At 46.0% G+C, this 14857-nt stretch overlaps 1 protein-coding gene across 3 annotated transcripts in view; it reads right to left on the bottom strand.

Moving 5' to 3' along the window:
* Positions 1-977: 977 nt before the first annotated feature.
* LOC124995754 (sodium channel protein type 4 subunit alpha-like) overlaps positions 978-14857 on the bottom strand; it is a 195046-nt gene continuing 181166 nt past the window's right edge. For all 3 annotated transcript variants that reach the window (XM_047568403.1, XM_047568404.1, XM_047568402.1), the window contains exons 28-32: positions 10681-10734; positions 10457-10594; positions 10262-10366; positions 8568-8838; positions 978-5519 (exon numbers count right to left, since the gene is read on the bottom strand). In XM_047568403.1, the coding sequence (XP_047424359.1) occupies positions 4216-5519; positions 8568-8838; positions 10262-10366; positions 10457-10594; positions 10681-10734 (1872 nt within the window). In that variant the 3' untranslated portion in view covers positions 978-4215. The remainder of the gene's footprint in view (positions 5520-8567; positions 8839-10261; positions 10367-10456; positions 10595-10680; positions 10735-14857) is intronic.

Below are 14857 nucleotides of genomic sequence, written 5' to 3' on the forward strand. Positions count from 1 at the left end.
TTCCACGAACATGACGAAGCAGCTTTTGGTTTAGGAACAGGGACGAAGGCAGGAAGGACGGAGCAGAAGATTCTCAGGCTCAGAGTCTGTGTTTAAACCCCCCAAACACCCCTAAACCTCTTACTGTGGACCCCACCCCCCCCTCCATAGCACCACATGGTCCTTCACAAATAAGAGTTTTAACCTTCTAACAGTTGTTCCTGGAACCAAACCCAAAACCCGTCAGACCAGTTCCCAGAGGCCCCCCCAGCTGGTGCAGGTTAAACAGGATGAGGCTCAGGGACAGAGCTCAGGTCCTGATGATGGTGTTTGGGTTCTTGTACCTGGACAGGAAGCAGCCGCTGGAGGGTCCAACTTCAAAATGACTCGAAATGAATCAAAGACGTGAAAATAAGGTGTTTTCCTGTTTTCTGCTGTTTTTAGTCAGAGAAGTGAACAGAACACGACGCTGAGACCAGAACCAGAACCAGACTGTCCAGCATGTTTTTATATATAAAATCTGTATATAAATATATATCCAGAATGTCTTTATCTTTACATTTATTATAATATTCCTCTGAAATTCATTACATGTTCTAGTCAAATTCTGTGACAAGGAAATTTCATGATACGTGGGATAAAAAACAAGGTGTTACGTCTTAAATCACTTGTTTTTCTTATTATATCACGTTTTAAATGTAGAATGAATGAATTCTCCTAATTTACTTGTTCTTCTTTGCACTAAAACAAACGGAGAAAGTGAGAAGTTTTCTGAACTTATATTTGATTGTTCTGTTGTCTGAGTTGAGTTTGACCCCCCAGGTCTGAACCTTCACTCTGGATGATTTAATGGTTGAAGAAATATTTGCTGATTTTATCTGCATCAGGCGCTGGAACATGTGGTCAGAGCCAGAGACTTAACCCAAACCCCAAACACCCTAACCCCCCAACCCTAATCCTAACCCCTAACCCTAACCCCCCCCCCCATCAGTCTGGCCTGTCAGGGCTCGTTTTAATGGTCCAGTGGGTCTTTGCCTCCAGCTGCTGTTGAAGATCATCGTAGATCTGATTTGAAAAAGCAGAAGAGTCTTAAGCTGAGCAGCCAATCAGAGACGAGCGTCTGGCCTGGTCTGACACAGAAAGAATAAAGCTCAGCGGGTTCAGTCCTTCTAATACGTCCATGATGTTTGAAATACGCACAATTTGAAGCTGAATCAGAGAAGAAAGATGTTCCAACAATAAAAACTAACATTTAGGAATTCATGCTGAATTCTTCCTCCACTAATGATGAAACATCCATAACTTCCTGAATCACTCTGAGCTGCTCATGTCTGTGCTGTTTGTTCCAATGAATATGAGGAGGAGGAGTCACAGCGTGGGGGGGGGGGGTGGGGGGGGGGGGGGCAGGTCACCAGACGGACAATAATTATTGTATTTGTACGATAACGTCGTCCTCTGTACCATCAATAATAATTTGAGACCTTCAGTAAACGGACATTAGCCGACACCAACGGTGATGTTTGTTCATTTAAAGTTCATATAAAGATCATTTAAAGTTTATTTAAAGTTCATTTAAAGTTTATTTTGAAGCGTTGTCGTATTTTGACTCCAAATACCATAACTTGTCGTTTCCCATCTGGCGACGCTGCTGGAGACTGAAGCATAAGAATCAGTTCATCAACCGACCGGCCAACGTTAAACCAATGAAATAATCAGTCAATCTGTCCTTCAATCAATCAATCAATCAATCAATCAATCAACCAATCAATCAATCAACCAATCAATCAATCAACCAACCAACCAACCAACCAACCAACCAACCAACCAACCAATCAGAGGGGAGCATGGCTTGGAGCAGGGTTCATGTGTAGCAGGCACACTCTGGGTCTATTGCTACTGAAAACAGCCCTTCAAGCACAACTGCAACCTGAAATACGCCTCAGCAGAGTCAGCAGTGTCTTAAGTATGTTCCTATTTGTATGTTATCTATTCTCAATAGATTCTAGTAGAAATAGGGTCCAGACGGTGCCAGTAAAACCTTTTTTTTTTCTAGTAAAGCGTTTTTTTTTTGGGGATTTTTTTGTCTTTTTTCGTAAAGTTCCCTCGGGTGACCACGACGACAGAGACACGGAGAGAGAGAGGTTTCAAAATATTGAGATCGAAGCGAATGCTGTACACGCACACTTTGACACTGAATAAAAACCAAGAGGCATCGGCTTCGTGTCAGCGAATCTGCCTGGAAATCCACACGAACCCACGGTCAGTGCTGCATCGGGACGATGCTCAGAGTGCGGCTTCGTGGCCTTTCCACAGAACAGTGAGAAGAAGCTTCGGTAAAGTCAAGCGTTACCTAAGAATCACTTAAAAGGTATCAGCAAACCGTTATTGCTCGACGCGTTTCTTTTTTTTTGTCTGTCTTCATTTCTCTGTGCAAAATAGATAAAGAGCCTCCACCGGCCTCCACAGCCAACAACGTGCAAAAAAACTAAAAAAGAACCAGGAGTCAACCAATAAATAAATAAATAAATAAATATATGAAGCCGTGTTTTTCAATTCCAAGGCTTTTCTTAAATGTGCTGAATGTGAAATCTGTATTCGAAACATTTCAAATGGTCACTGAGCTGAAGTGAAGAAGCTTCTAGTGTCCTGGAAAAAGCTGCACAACGAACAACTCTGAGCTGAAGAGTTTCCTGTAGTCGGCTGATGTTCATGTTCATGTTCATGTTCATGTTCATGCATTATTTACCCGTTAGAAATTACCACATTAGTGACTGACTGAGCCTTTTACAACAAGTTAAATCAGCTAAATCCTAAAGTTCTTTAACAGGAAAGAAGAACGTCAGGAACATTTCCTCCAGTCTCTGTGCAGAGGATCAGTTTAGTCTAGATTTTTTCCAGGACACTGAATCTTTCAACTAAACGGGTGAAATCCTGACGCTGACGTTCTGAGCTGGTCTGGATCAACACCTCGAAGCACCTGAAGCACGTTAAGCTTCGAGGATCAGGTTTAAAATCTCAGACCGGACTCAGACCGGACAGATGGTTAATTACAGCGGATAATTCATCCAGACATCACTAACGTACGTCTCTAATCAGCTGTGTGGATCTTCTGTTAACGTCTCTGATAGAGTCTAATGAATCTCAGCTGTAATGAAACGTCTGCTCAGTTACGTCAGTTTGATCGTATTGTTTGCACCAGACTCTATCAGCCTCATGTTTCCCTCATGCATCACGGCCACAGCGCCGTCGCATCAAAGTGTTTTCTACTTTCAGTCTGGACTTTGAGACGAACGAATGAACCGACGGCCGCGGGAACGTTCGCAGCCGAAGCAAAACTGGTGCCAGAAGAGTTCGGGATCACGAGGAAAATGTTGCACTCGTACTAGTTTTTGGTTTTGTCCAATAAATGAACTCTTCCCAGACTCTTGCTCTGTGCACCTTTGCCCGGACTCGGTAAAGTGACGGCACATGTAAACTCAAAAGTGCAAAACTGGCAAAAAAAAAACAAAACAAAGAAAGAAAAATGGATGAAGTTGCTTTTCTGGTTTCCTAATGTTTTTGTGTTTGTTTTCCTTCTTCTCTCGTCTTTCATAGCGCGTTAGTCCGGACACTTCTTCTTCGTTAGTGCCGCTCCAAGGTCAAATAAGAGACACTGCTTATGTTTTTTCTTCAACTTACTCTAAAAAATATAAAAAATGGTAATAATTGTTCCGCTATTAAAAGACTGGTAACATCAACAACGTTATACTTTAACTACGAAAACATCTTTTTAAATCTCTCTCCTGTCGCCCGTTGAGAAACACCACCCGGATCCCAAGCAAACTCTGAGAATATTGATCAAACTGTGGGGGGGGCACGAATCCCCCCCCAGGCCTATAAATGATGGATACATCTGTGATATAGTTGCTCTGTCGCCTCCGAGCGTCATTGTTCCAAACGTTCGCTTCTTCTTTCTGTCAGAAAGGCAGTTTCCTTGACGGACGGAGGTTTCTCCCTCCAGTTTTTCCGTTTCCCTTTAAGAAACTCCGCCCAGTCAAGTCTGGGAGTCGCCGCGGGAACAGGAAATAAGGTTAAAGGTAGTAAATATCCCACTTTGTTTGTTCCTACTCGCCTCTTCCTCCTGCCGCTGCCTTGGCGTTGCTCAGCTCAGCTACGTACATTCAGTGAACAAAAGAACAAACAGGCTGAACCCACAATGAGAAAATCCTCGTGTGTTACATTTTTTTTGCTTTTGCGTTATGGAGCTGTTTCCTGCTGTGTGTCGGGGGCGAGCGCGGAGGGCGACTGTTCGCTGTCTACGCTCTCTGCAGTGTCGGCGACCGTGTCCGCGTTGGCGGCGAGCGGGTGAAAGATGTCGGACGTGGCTCGCGTCACGCTGTCGTAGGACGGCGGAGACGAGGTGGAGGAAATGGTCTCGGAGCGCTCCATCGCCAACAGGCTGGAGCCGTAGTTCTCCCGCATCATGGTGGCGATCAGGCCTTCTTTCTCCGGCGCGTTCTCCTCAGACATCCCCTCGCCCTCCTCGCCGTCCTCCCCGCCGGCGTGCCGCGGCGTGGTGATCTGCCGGTACAGGTAGGAGGCGGCCTTCAGCTGCCGCCTCACCAGGTGTCTCCGGTAACACCTCTGGATGACGGTGGCCGACACTTCTTCCTGTTTGCGCCTCAGAGTCGTGGTGATGGGCTCGTAGGAAATCTTGGACGGGTTGGCCATCATGAACTTCTCCTCCATCTGCTGCTTGAGGGCGTCCATCTCCCCCGACTCCCCCAGGACGCGTTTGGTGAAGGCGAAGAGGATGTCCAGGCAGTGGATCTTATCCCCGCTGACCATGGGCAGGTCCATGGAGATGAGTTTGATCTTGTTGGGCTTGGCGATGCGCAGCGGCTCCGACAGCGAGTCGGCGAAGTCGGACAGCTTGGCGTACTCGATGAACTGCGTGGCCTCGGGGTCGAACTTCTCCCAGACCTCGTAGAACATCTCGAAGTCGTCCTCGCTCAGCGGCTCCGTGCTCTCCTCGGTGGCCACGCTGAAGTTCTCCAGGATGATGGCGATGTACATGTTCACCACGATGAGGAAGGAGATGATGATGTAGGTGACGAAGAAGGTGATGCCCACGGACGGGTTCCCACAGTTGCCCCTGACGGTGGTGCCGGTGTGGGGGATGTTGGGGTTGCACTCCTCGGGCGAGTTGTTGAGGATGGGGCTGAGCAGACTGTCCCACCCGGCGGAGGTGGTGATCTGGAACAGACAGATCATACTGTTTCCAAATGTCTCAAAGTTGAACATGTCGTCGATCCCCGCCTGCCGCTTCACGTAGGCGAAGTTGGCCATGCCGAAGATGGCGTAGATGAACATGACGAGGAAGAGGAGGAGTCCGATGTTGAAGAGGGCAGGAAGCGACATCATGAGGGCAAACAGTAACGTCCGGATGCCCTTGGCGCCTCTGATGAGACGGAGAATGCGTCCGATACGAGCCAATCGTATCACTCTGAACAGCGTGGGCGACACAAAGTACTTCTCAATGATGTCAGCGAGAACGATCCCTGAAAGACAGACGGAAACACAGACGTAAGTCATGTCTGCTCGTACCATCACACCAGTAAACATTCACAACAACAACAAACTCTGGAGGCACCGGGAATTTAGAAAAACTAGTTCAGCTCCACTTCAGACAGTCTGGACATGATGTGAAATAAATAAGTTAATAAACAGCTGCTACATAAGCTCTGCAGCTCGGTACCAGCAGGGGGCAGCAGTCCAGGACCAGTCTGACTGGTGCCAACAGAGCAAGACACAAGCTCAAAGACGCTGAAACATGCTTCATGTATCACTGAACAGCAGGTAACTTCCTCAGCTTCCAAACGTCCCCGTTCCTCTCAGGGAGGTTTAGAAGCTTTCAGATAATCACAGAAGATCAGCGGCTGCTCTGGAGGTTTCAGGCTGGTTCCTGTGAAGCGTCTTGAGACAATTTGTGTTGTTATTGGCGCTTTATAAATAAAACTGAATTGAATTGAAATAAAACATTGTCAAGTCTAATCAGGGTCTAATAACATGGTCTACAAGGTCTGAACTGGTTTATTAGGAACCATGAAGAAGAACAAGTGTCCTAATGTTGTTAAGGTAAGAACCTTTTTTCACACAGGCCCAAACATGTGATGTGATAAATCAGGAAGGATCAGGAACACTATTTTACACCAATGTATAACTGAGTAAAATAAAATAAAATATAAACCGTAGACCCGACATGTAAACGGGGGGAGCTTGTATAAACAGCACATGCAGATTATTTAAAGTATCTGATATGATCATGTGAATGAGCCTGAACTCTCGAGCTGCAGAAACTTACACCAACAACAGGAGGAGAATCTGCTGCAGCCTGAACAGTCACCGGCTGGTTCATACGTTCATGATCACACTCATCTACACTTTATTCATCCTGCACCATCGTGTTTTATGGAGAAACGTGTGGATTTAAATGTTCAGATGAGCTGAGGATGTAAAACCTCCTAAAAAGCAGCAGCAGTTTATAGGTCACTGCTTCTAAGTTGATTTGCATCTTATCGATCACGTATCATCTGATATTTGCCTTCACGTTCATCGGTGTCGTGGCGTCAGCTCTGTGACGATCAGCTGATCAGCGAGATGTTACTAACTCATGTCAGATCAATGGAATCAGTCCGTTGTGAAGAGAAGCCTGTGGACTAACCAGCTGTTTGTTTTAGTTGATCATTTCTCAGTAAATTTCAACATTAGTTCTTAGTCGTACGTTTACAACCACCGACTTTATAGCGACTGTTTCTCCTCTGCACCTTTTTCTTTTCTGCACCAGCCCGATTGATTAGCTGATGAGATTTCCTCTTTTATTTGACGACGTTCCTAAGAGTTACATCATCTAAAAGTTCTGCGTTTGGATGTTCCCGTCTTTATGTGGCAGCTCCGCGGTGATTACGAGGTGACTGATTGGTTCTGGAGCGCTGAGTCGCCTCAAACGCTGTAATTCATCCATCTTTTCCTTGTTATCCGCGAATGTGTCCTCACACACACACACACACACACACGTTTCCATGTCTATCTCTGTGAGGACTCACACACGCTTCCTAAACCTTTAACTCTGACCATGAACCCAAACATGACAAGTCTCAATCCTTCAACAGGGACGTGAAAGAGTAAAGACAAGTCCTCGGTTTCCCAAAATGTCCTCACTTGTCCTCCACTCACACTGGTCCTCAGGAAGACACCTGAACGAGAACAGGCTTCTACGTCTCACTCGTCTCCCAGTGCTGAGTTATTGGTGAAGGAAGGGACGAGGAGGGGGAGTTTAGAGGGAATCACCGTTTCATCGTACATCAACTCAGTTCCATCACACACACAGACCTGTAACAGGTCAATCATGTTTGATTTGTCTCCTGGGACGTCTCCTGGGACGTCCTCTGGCAGCTCTGATTGCTGCTGTTACCTTCACCTCCCCCAGGCAACACACACACTTAATTACACGCACACACCGTCCTGTCAGGCCAACACAAAGAGCGGCGCAGCAGGAAATATGAACGCTGGGAGCTGAGTTACGTGTCCACTCCTGTGTTTTAAGCATGTGTGTTACTGGAATGTGACGTTAGGACCTTGGAGCAGCCAGAACGTGAAGGCCACACATTTATATTAATATCCTCCTGTAGACACTAACGTCCTGATGTTTGGTTCTATAGATCAAAACTATTTCCTCACATTCTCCCAAAGATTTGTTTGTATTTAGCTGCAAAACTCAAATATATTTCCATGTGGATGCATCAGATTTACTTTGAATTTGCCAACAACTAAGTGGCTGTGATTGTTTGTAGTAATATCCAAAGGGTTCCTGGTTGAATCTGTCCCCGTAAAGACATCCAGACGAGTTTTTACCAGACTCACATTCTGATAAGAACTGAGTCGAGAGCCGATGGCTTTAACTGAGCAAACAGACCCAAGTCCATGCAGAGGGGGACCTTGTAGACCACATCAAACCCTGATTAGACCAGACAATGTTTCCTGATCTTCTCTGATTTGCTTCTAAACTTCACTGAGAGAAACAGCGATGCGATTTAAAACGGTCTGGAAGTTACCACATATAGTTCCTTGCCCCATAAAGGGTCAACAGGAGATAATGTGCTGATAGCAAACATTTTTAAATTCACCAGAGGGGATCAGACTTCAGATCTTTTCCAATTATGTGTTTTGTTTCTGCCATAAACCAAAACCACGTCCGTATAGTGTCAAAATGTAACATGGAATAAAGTGGAATATTTGCTCCTCCTTCTTGTTCTGGTTTAATGGCGCTTGGCTGCGTCAAACCTGCCACAAATAGAATAAGGAGCCAAGGTACGAGCTCCCTCTCAACACTAAATTCACTTTGACAGACACATTTGTTGGACTGAATCCACACGACGCCGGGAGAAGACAAGGAAAGACTTTAGTTTATTTAAGATTGGACTGGGACGAGTGTGACTCACTGAAGAACATTTATCGATGAAGCATTGAATATAATAAAACCTGAAAATTAGTGGCATGTCTAGTGGTAAAAATGGACGCTGGTCATGTGACCACAGCTCTGAACTCACCGACGATGGAAAGGATGACGACCACGAAGTCGAAGATGTTCCAGCCGACGGTGAAGAAGTAGCAGCGCAGCGCCATGATCTTGATGAGGCACTCGATGGTGAAGACGACGATGAAGGCCACGTTGACGTTGTACAGGATGTACTCCATCTGGGGCGACTGCTCGTCCGTTTCCACCATCATGGTGATCATGTTGAAGAGGATCAGCACCATGATGATGATGTCGAACGCCTGCTTCCCCACCAGGTCGAAGAAGAAGCCCTGCAGAGTGTTCTGGAAACAAACGTCCTCAGTCAGGTCTGGGTCTCATCTATACCGTGTATATAAATATATAAAACTAGGACTATTACACTCTGTGCACAGAGAGACCTGTCATCTTAATAAGTTCAGTGTCATTTTAAAACAATAACATTAAAATTAAGATGTAAAAATCCATTAAGACGGAGTCTCCAAACTTTATTAAACTCGCCTAGTTCTGTTTATACGTTTACAGAATTATTATCATGTGCATTCAGTAGAGTGGCCATAAACCTGACACAAACATAAACCTGACGCAAACATGAACCTGACGCAAACATAAACCTGCCACACTGACGTGTGTGTGACAGTGAATCATGTGTAGTATTTGAAGAAATTTAAATTTGTGGGGGAAAAATAAAAAATATATACACAAAATGTCTAATCAACCAAAGATTTTGTGACCCTGCAGTATCTCTGCCGACCCCCTATGGGCCGCGGACCCCCTGTTAAAGACCTATGCATTAAGCTTTATTGTTACTCCACATCTGGTTAAACAAAAAGAGGCCACATAAGAAACATCTAAAAGAAAAGTAGGATTTTAGATGGAAGTAAATCACTGGCGATTTATAGAGAGGAGTCAAGTTGTTTCAAGTTTTATAAAAGTTAAAGAACGTTTGTTGTTGTCATTTTAAAGTCAGCAACTTTCTGTTTCTTCTTAAGCAAGTTCAAAAGTCTGAGTTAAAGCCTGAGAAAAAGAACATCCAGCTGTGGAAAATAATCTAAAGTCCTCAAACATTAAGTAGAGGAGGCTGAATGAATTATCGAGCATGAAGGAGTTTTCATCACCTCAGACCAGCAGGAAGTGAATATGTTGTGTCACTAATCATCGCACACTTCAGACCTTTCCACCGGTATTTAAAGGTTTGGCTGCTCAGAGCCACCGTACATGCAGAGCATAGTCCAGAGGCTGTGATCTGACAGTTTCAGTCAACAGAAACGTAAACCTGATGTCTGTGTCTGTGAATGGGTTAAATATATATTTAAAAGTTAGAGTCATGTGATGGTGTAGAAGGAGTGAACATGGCGACCACACGTCCTCTTTTTGAAACAGTTTCAAACTTTCAAACTAAATTTGATTCTCGTACTAGAGCCTGAAATGTGTTTCCATCTCTCGACTAGTTAGTCCCTGAAAGTCGACATTTTGGAAACAGCTGCCAAAAGCCTGCTACTAACTGCACTGGCTGGATGGTTCCACCAGGGGGCGGAAGTTTTTATCAGATGGTTTACAGCTGTGGGGTTAAGGTTGTGGTTGGAGCTTCGGTGTCGGACTAAAACCAGGATGTTGTGTGTCTGTTGTGCGTCTGGTTGTGCGTCTGTTGTGTGTCTGTTGTGTGTCTGTTGTGCGTCTGTTGTGCGTCTGGTTGTGCGTCTGTTGTGCGTCTGGTTGTGTAGCTACCAGAGGTCTGGGGATGGGCTTCTGCGGCTTCTTGGAGCCCAGCTTCTTCATGGCGTTGTAGTACTTCTTCTGCTCCTCTGTCATGAAGATGTCCTGTCCTCCTAAGTAAAGAAGCACGACAGCAGCAGCAGCCGTTATTATTACTGACACTGAACACGCATCATTTTATTTCTGCCGACCGGGGAATCGTCTTATCTTTCTCTTCTGCTGGTTGAAGTTATCAATGATGACACCGATGAACAGGTTGAGTGTGAAGAAGGAGCCGAAGATGATGAAGATGACGAAGTACAGGTACATGTACAGGTTGATCTCTTTGATCGGCTGCTCCTCAACCTGCAAGGACACAAACAGTCTTCACTTCATATCATCATATCCAGCATCTGGGTTCTTAAGTAACTCAGATCTTTTTTTACACTTACAGCTCTGGAGTCCACGGCTGCGTACATGATGTCCATCCAGCCTTTAAACGTCGCCTTAAAACACAAAAACACAAAACATCAGCGTCCACTGTTTGTGTTTGGTCTTAAATGTATTTTTGATCAGTTCAGTTCCATGAAATAAAACGGACCTTATCTAAAATCGTAAGTACAGAGTTTCATGGTGCAGCTGCTTTAAGCTGCATGGATCACACACATGTTGCCTCTTCATGTTTTGAAGAAGAGGAGGAGGAGGAGGAGGAGGAGGGATATGGTTTTAACTAGTGTAGTTTCATTTTATCATAATCATCAGGTGAGTTGTGTGTAAATTGTGTTTCTGTTGTGTGTGTTTCTGCTGATTCTCTGTCAGTAACTTAGTGTTTTGGATGCGTGACTGTCTCATGTGACCAAACGTCAACCTCCAGGTCTGAGCGATGAGCTGCAGTTCATGTAGTGGCCACTAGAGGGAGCAGATTCCCAGAGACCCCCTTTACTTTAGACTTCACAGCATCATTTAGTCTCAATAGTTTATTTCTCTATTCATGACAAATGTACAGGGAGTGATTTTTATTTTTTTTTTAATATTTAGGGTTTAATATTCTGCATAATTAAGGGTGTTCCCACTTTGAGTGACAGGTGTTAGCCTGAGCTAACAGGTAGCAGAGAGTTGGTTGGGCGGGTCTCAAAGTCCAACGTGACCCCCCCACGTCCATATCTGTAGTATCCGAGTGTGGGTGGAGCAAAGCTAATCCAACATGGCGACCGCAGGCTCCGCCCACACAGGGCTTCAGCTTTGAGGTTCAGAATCAAACGGTGACGTCACAGAATAGTGAAGGAACTAAACTAAAAGACTTTTGAAGCGTACGTCCCAGTTTTTAGCAGAAAATGCGAGTCAGAGCTGCTGAAATCCTTTTATGGACTTCCTTCCTGAACATGAAGAAAGAGGAGAGCACTTTGGTCGGAGAGAACTCAGACCTGGAAGCAGCTTGTTGCCACCGGTTACCTTCCACAGGTTATTATTATTGGCCTGTCAGCAGCGCGGAGAGGAGGGAAACCCTGGGAAACCGTGACACATGTGGACGGACTGAATAACTGTGGTGATGTTCAGTTCATACAGACACATGGTGGCAGAAAGGTGAAGCTGAATGATCTGTTAGATGAGCCTCCGACATGAAACAGACTGTTCATCACTTCATCTGTTAGAGAGACGTTAATGATCCACTAAGGACATGACTGTAAATAAATAGGAAACAGCCCCGACTGGTTGATAAGATTCATGAATTTCAGACGTTAATTCATTTTGGGGTTGATTTCACTCAGATGCTCACGATGAAGCAACAAACTGACCATTCACATCCAGATGCTAATGATGATGCTAATGCAAAGAAAGAAAGAAAGAAAGAAAGAAAGAAAGAAGGAAGGAAGGAAGGAAGGAAGGAAGGAAGGAAGGAAGGAAGGAAGGAAGGTTGTCCCCCCCTCCAGCTGTTGCCATGCCGACCAGCCAAACACAGAGATGTGCTGAGCGGCCCGTTGCCAAGGAGACTCTCAACTCTCAAGTTGAAGTTGAAGCAATCCATCCCTCTTTCCCTCCTCCTCCTCGTCTCCTTCTCTTATTTCCGTTTCATTTTCTTACTCCACATGTACTTTTTTACTCCCCCTCTCTCCCTCCCTCTCTCCCTCCGTCTCCTCCTCCCACTCTGGCTGGAGTCGCTCTAAAAATAAAAGCCTCTCAGACGCTGATTGATTGGAGGCTCTCAGGACTCCCAAGGTGGGTGACAGACAGGAGGAGGGAAGGAGGCAAGTAAAGGGAGAGAGGAGAGGAGGACACAGCGGAGGGAGGAGGGAGGAGGGGTCTCATAAAGGAGGTGACGGAGGAGGAGGAGGAGGAGGAGGAGGATAGTTGGGGATGCTATGCTAATCAATGCTTCTACAAGCTGGTCAATGAGAGGAGCCGTTTCCATGGAGACGCAATCAAATGATGTGATCAGACGCATCGAAACTTCACAAAGATCATCAGGAGGAGGAGGAGGAGGAGGAGGAGGAAGAGGAAGAGGAGGAGGAGGAGGAGGAGGAGGAAGAGGAGGAGGAGGAGGAGGAAAAGAAGGAGAAGGAGGAAGAGTAGGAGGAGGAGGAGGAAGAGTAGGAGGAGGAGGGGGAGGTGTGAGAGGAGGAGGAGGAGGAGGAGGAGGAGGAGGAGGAGGAGGAGGAAAATGAGATGGAGGAGGAGGAGGAGGAAAATGAGATGGAGGAGGTGGAGGAGGAGGAGGAGGAGGAGGAAAATAAGATGGAGGAAGAGGAGGAGGAGAAGGTGGAGGAGGTGTGAGAGGAGGAGGAGGAGGAAGAGGAGGAGGAGAAGGTGGAGGAGGTGTGAGAGGAGGAGGAGGAGGAAGAGGAGGAGGAGAAGGTGGAGGAGGTGTGGGAGGAGGTGGAGGAGGAGGAGGAGGAGGAGGAGAAGGTGGAGGAGGTGTGGAGGAGGGGAGGAGGAGGAGGAGGAGGAGGAAGAGGAGGAGGAGGAGGAGGAGGAGGAAAATAAGATGGAGGAGGAGGGGGAGGTGTGAGAGGAGGAGGAGGAGGAGGAGGAAGAGGAAGAGGAGGAGGAGGAAAATAAGATGGAGGAGGAGGGGGAGGTGTGAGAGGAAGAGGAGGAGGAGGAGGAAGAGGAGGAGGAGGAGGAAAATGAGATGAAGGAGGAGGAGGAAGAGGAAGAGGAGGAGGAAAATAAGATGGAGGAAGAGGAGGAGGAGAAGGTGGAGGAGGTGTGAGAGGAGGAGGAGGAAGAGGAGGAGGAGAAGGTGGAGGAGGTGTGGGAGGAGGTGTGGGAGGAGGTGGAGGAGGAGGAGGAGGAGGAGGAGGAGGAGGAAAATGAGATGGAGGAGGAGGAGGAGCAGGAGGAGGGGAGGGATAGGAGATGAGAGGAAGAGGAGAGGAGGAGGAGGAATAAGATGGGGATGAGCATCAAGCTTTACAGTCATGAGAGGAGGAGGAGGAGGAAAGAAATGATGGATGAGGAGAGAATTAAGATAGGAGGAGGAGGAGGAGGAGGAGAAAAGATGAGGAGGAGGAGGAGGAGAGAGGAGAGGAGGAGGAGGAAAATGAGATGGAGGAGGAGAGGGAGGAGGAGAGGAGGAGGAGGAGGAGGAGGAAAAGGAGAAGGAGGAGGAAGAGGAGGAGGAAGAGGAGGAGGAAGAGGAGGAGGAGGAGAAGGAGGAGGAGGAAAATGAGATGGAGGAGGAGAAGGAGGAGGAGGAGGAGAAGGAGGAGGTGTGAGAGGAGGTGTAATTCTAACAGATTAGATCGTTTTCAGTTTGAGCTCCATTTATATTTACATGTGTGTTGCTGTATCTCAGTTAGCGTCCGTTAGCGTCCGTTAGCGTCCGTTAGCCTGAGCTAACAGAGGCTGATACCAGACAGAAAGAGTGAAACTCTCATCTGTACGGGAGGAATTCTTATGCAACGTCTTCTTTAATGGATTAAAGTGAATTTAATAATAACAATAATTACTTAAAGAGGAGAGAGGAGGATGGACGATGAAAGGAGGCAGCGGAAGAAAATGAAAGCTAACACGACCAAACAGAGACAAAGGGAGGTAAAAGGAAGGAGGCGGAAAAGTCAACGTTGGAGCCATGAAGAAGAGGCGTGGGAGGGAAATTAAGAAATGGACGGAAGGAGAAGAAAAGAGCAGACGGAGGTGAAGAAGGAGGGGGAGAGATTACAGAGATTTCCTCCTGCAGCTTTATTTTGAAATGTCTCGCCACAGAGTCCTGGAGGCCGGTCGCTCTCTGGGGCTCGATTCAGCTTTAACAGGAAAAAAGGAAAAACTAAACTAAACAAAGCAGGTGAAGAATGAAAAGGTCACGATTGCTGCAGAGCCTCAGAAATAAAAGATAAAAAATAAAAAAACACTGAACCCTGAGTCTGTTTCACTGCTTCTAATGTTAAAACCAAATTAGATTCTGTTTGTAAAAAAAGAAAATGGATAAATAAACTATTCAACCTATAATCAGTTCATTCTGTCTGTGGACTAAGAAATAACTTTAACTTTAACAAATAATATCACAAAACTTTACAGCTCATTCACTTACATGAACGTTTTCTTCTCTTTAACTCAAACGCTCGAGTTTTTCATACGGAACCAAGTTTAATAAGAGGAGGAGGAGGAGGAGAGGAGGAGGAGGAGGAG

This window comes from Mugil cephalus, chromosome 18, assembly GCF_022458985.1.
Source record: "Mugil cephalus isolate CIBA_MC_2020 chromosome 18, CIBA_Mcephalus_1.1, whole genome shotgun sequence".
NCBI classification, from domain to species: domain Eukaryota; kingdom Metazoa; phylum Chordata; class Actinopteri; order Mugiliformes; family Mugilidae; genus Mugil; species Mugil cephalus.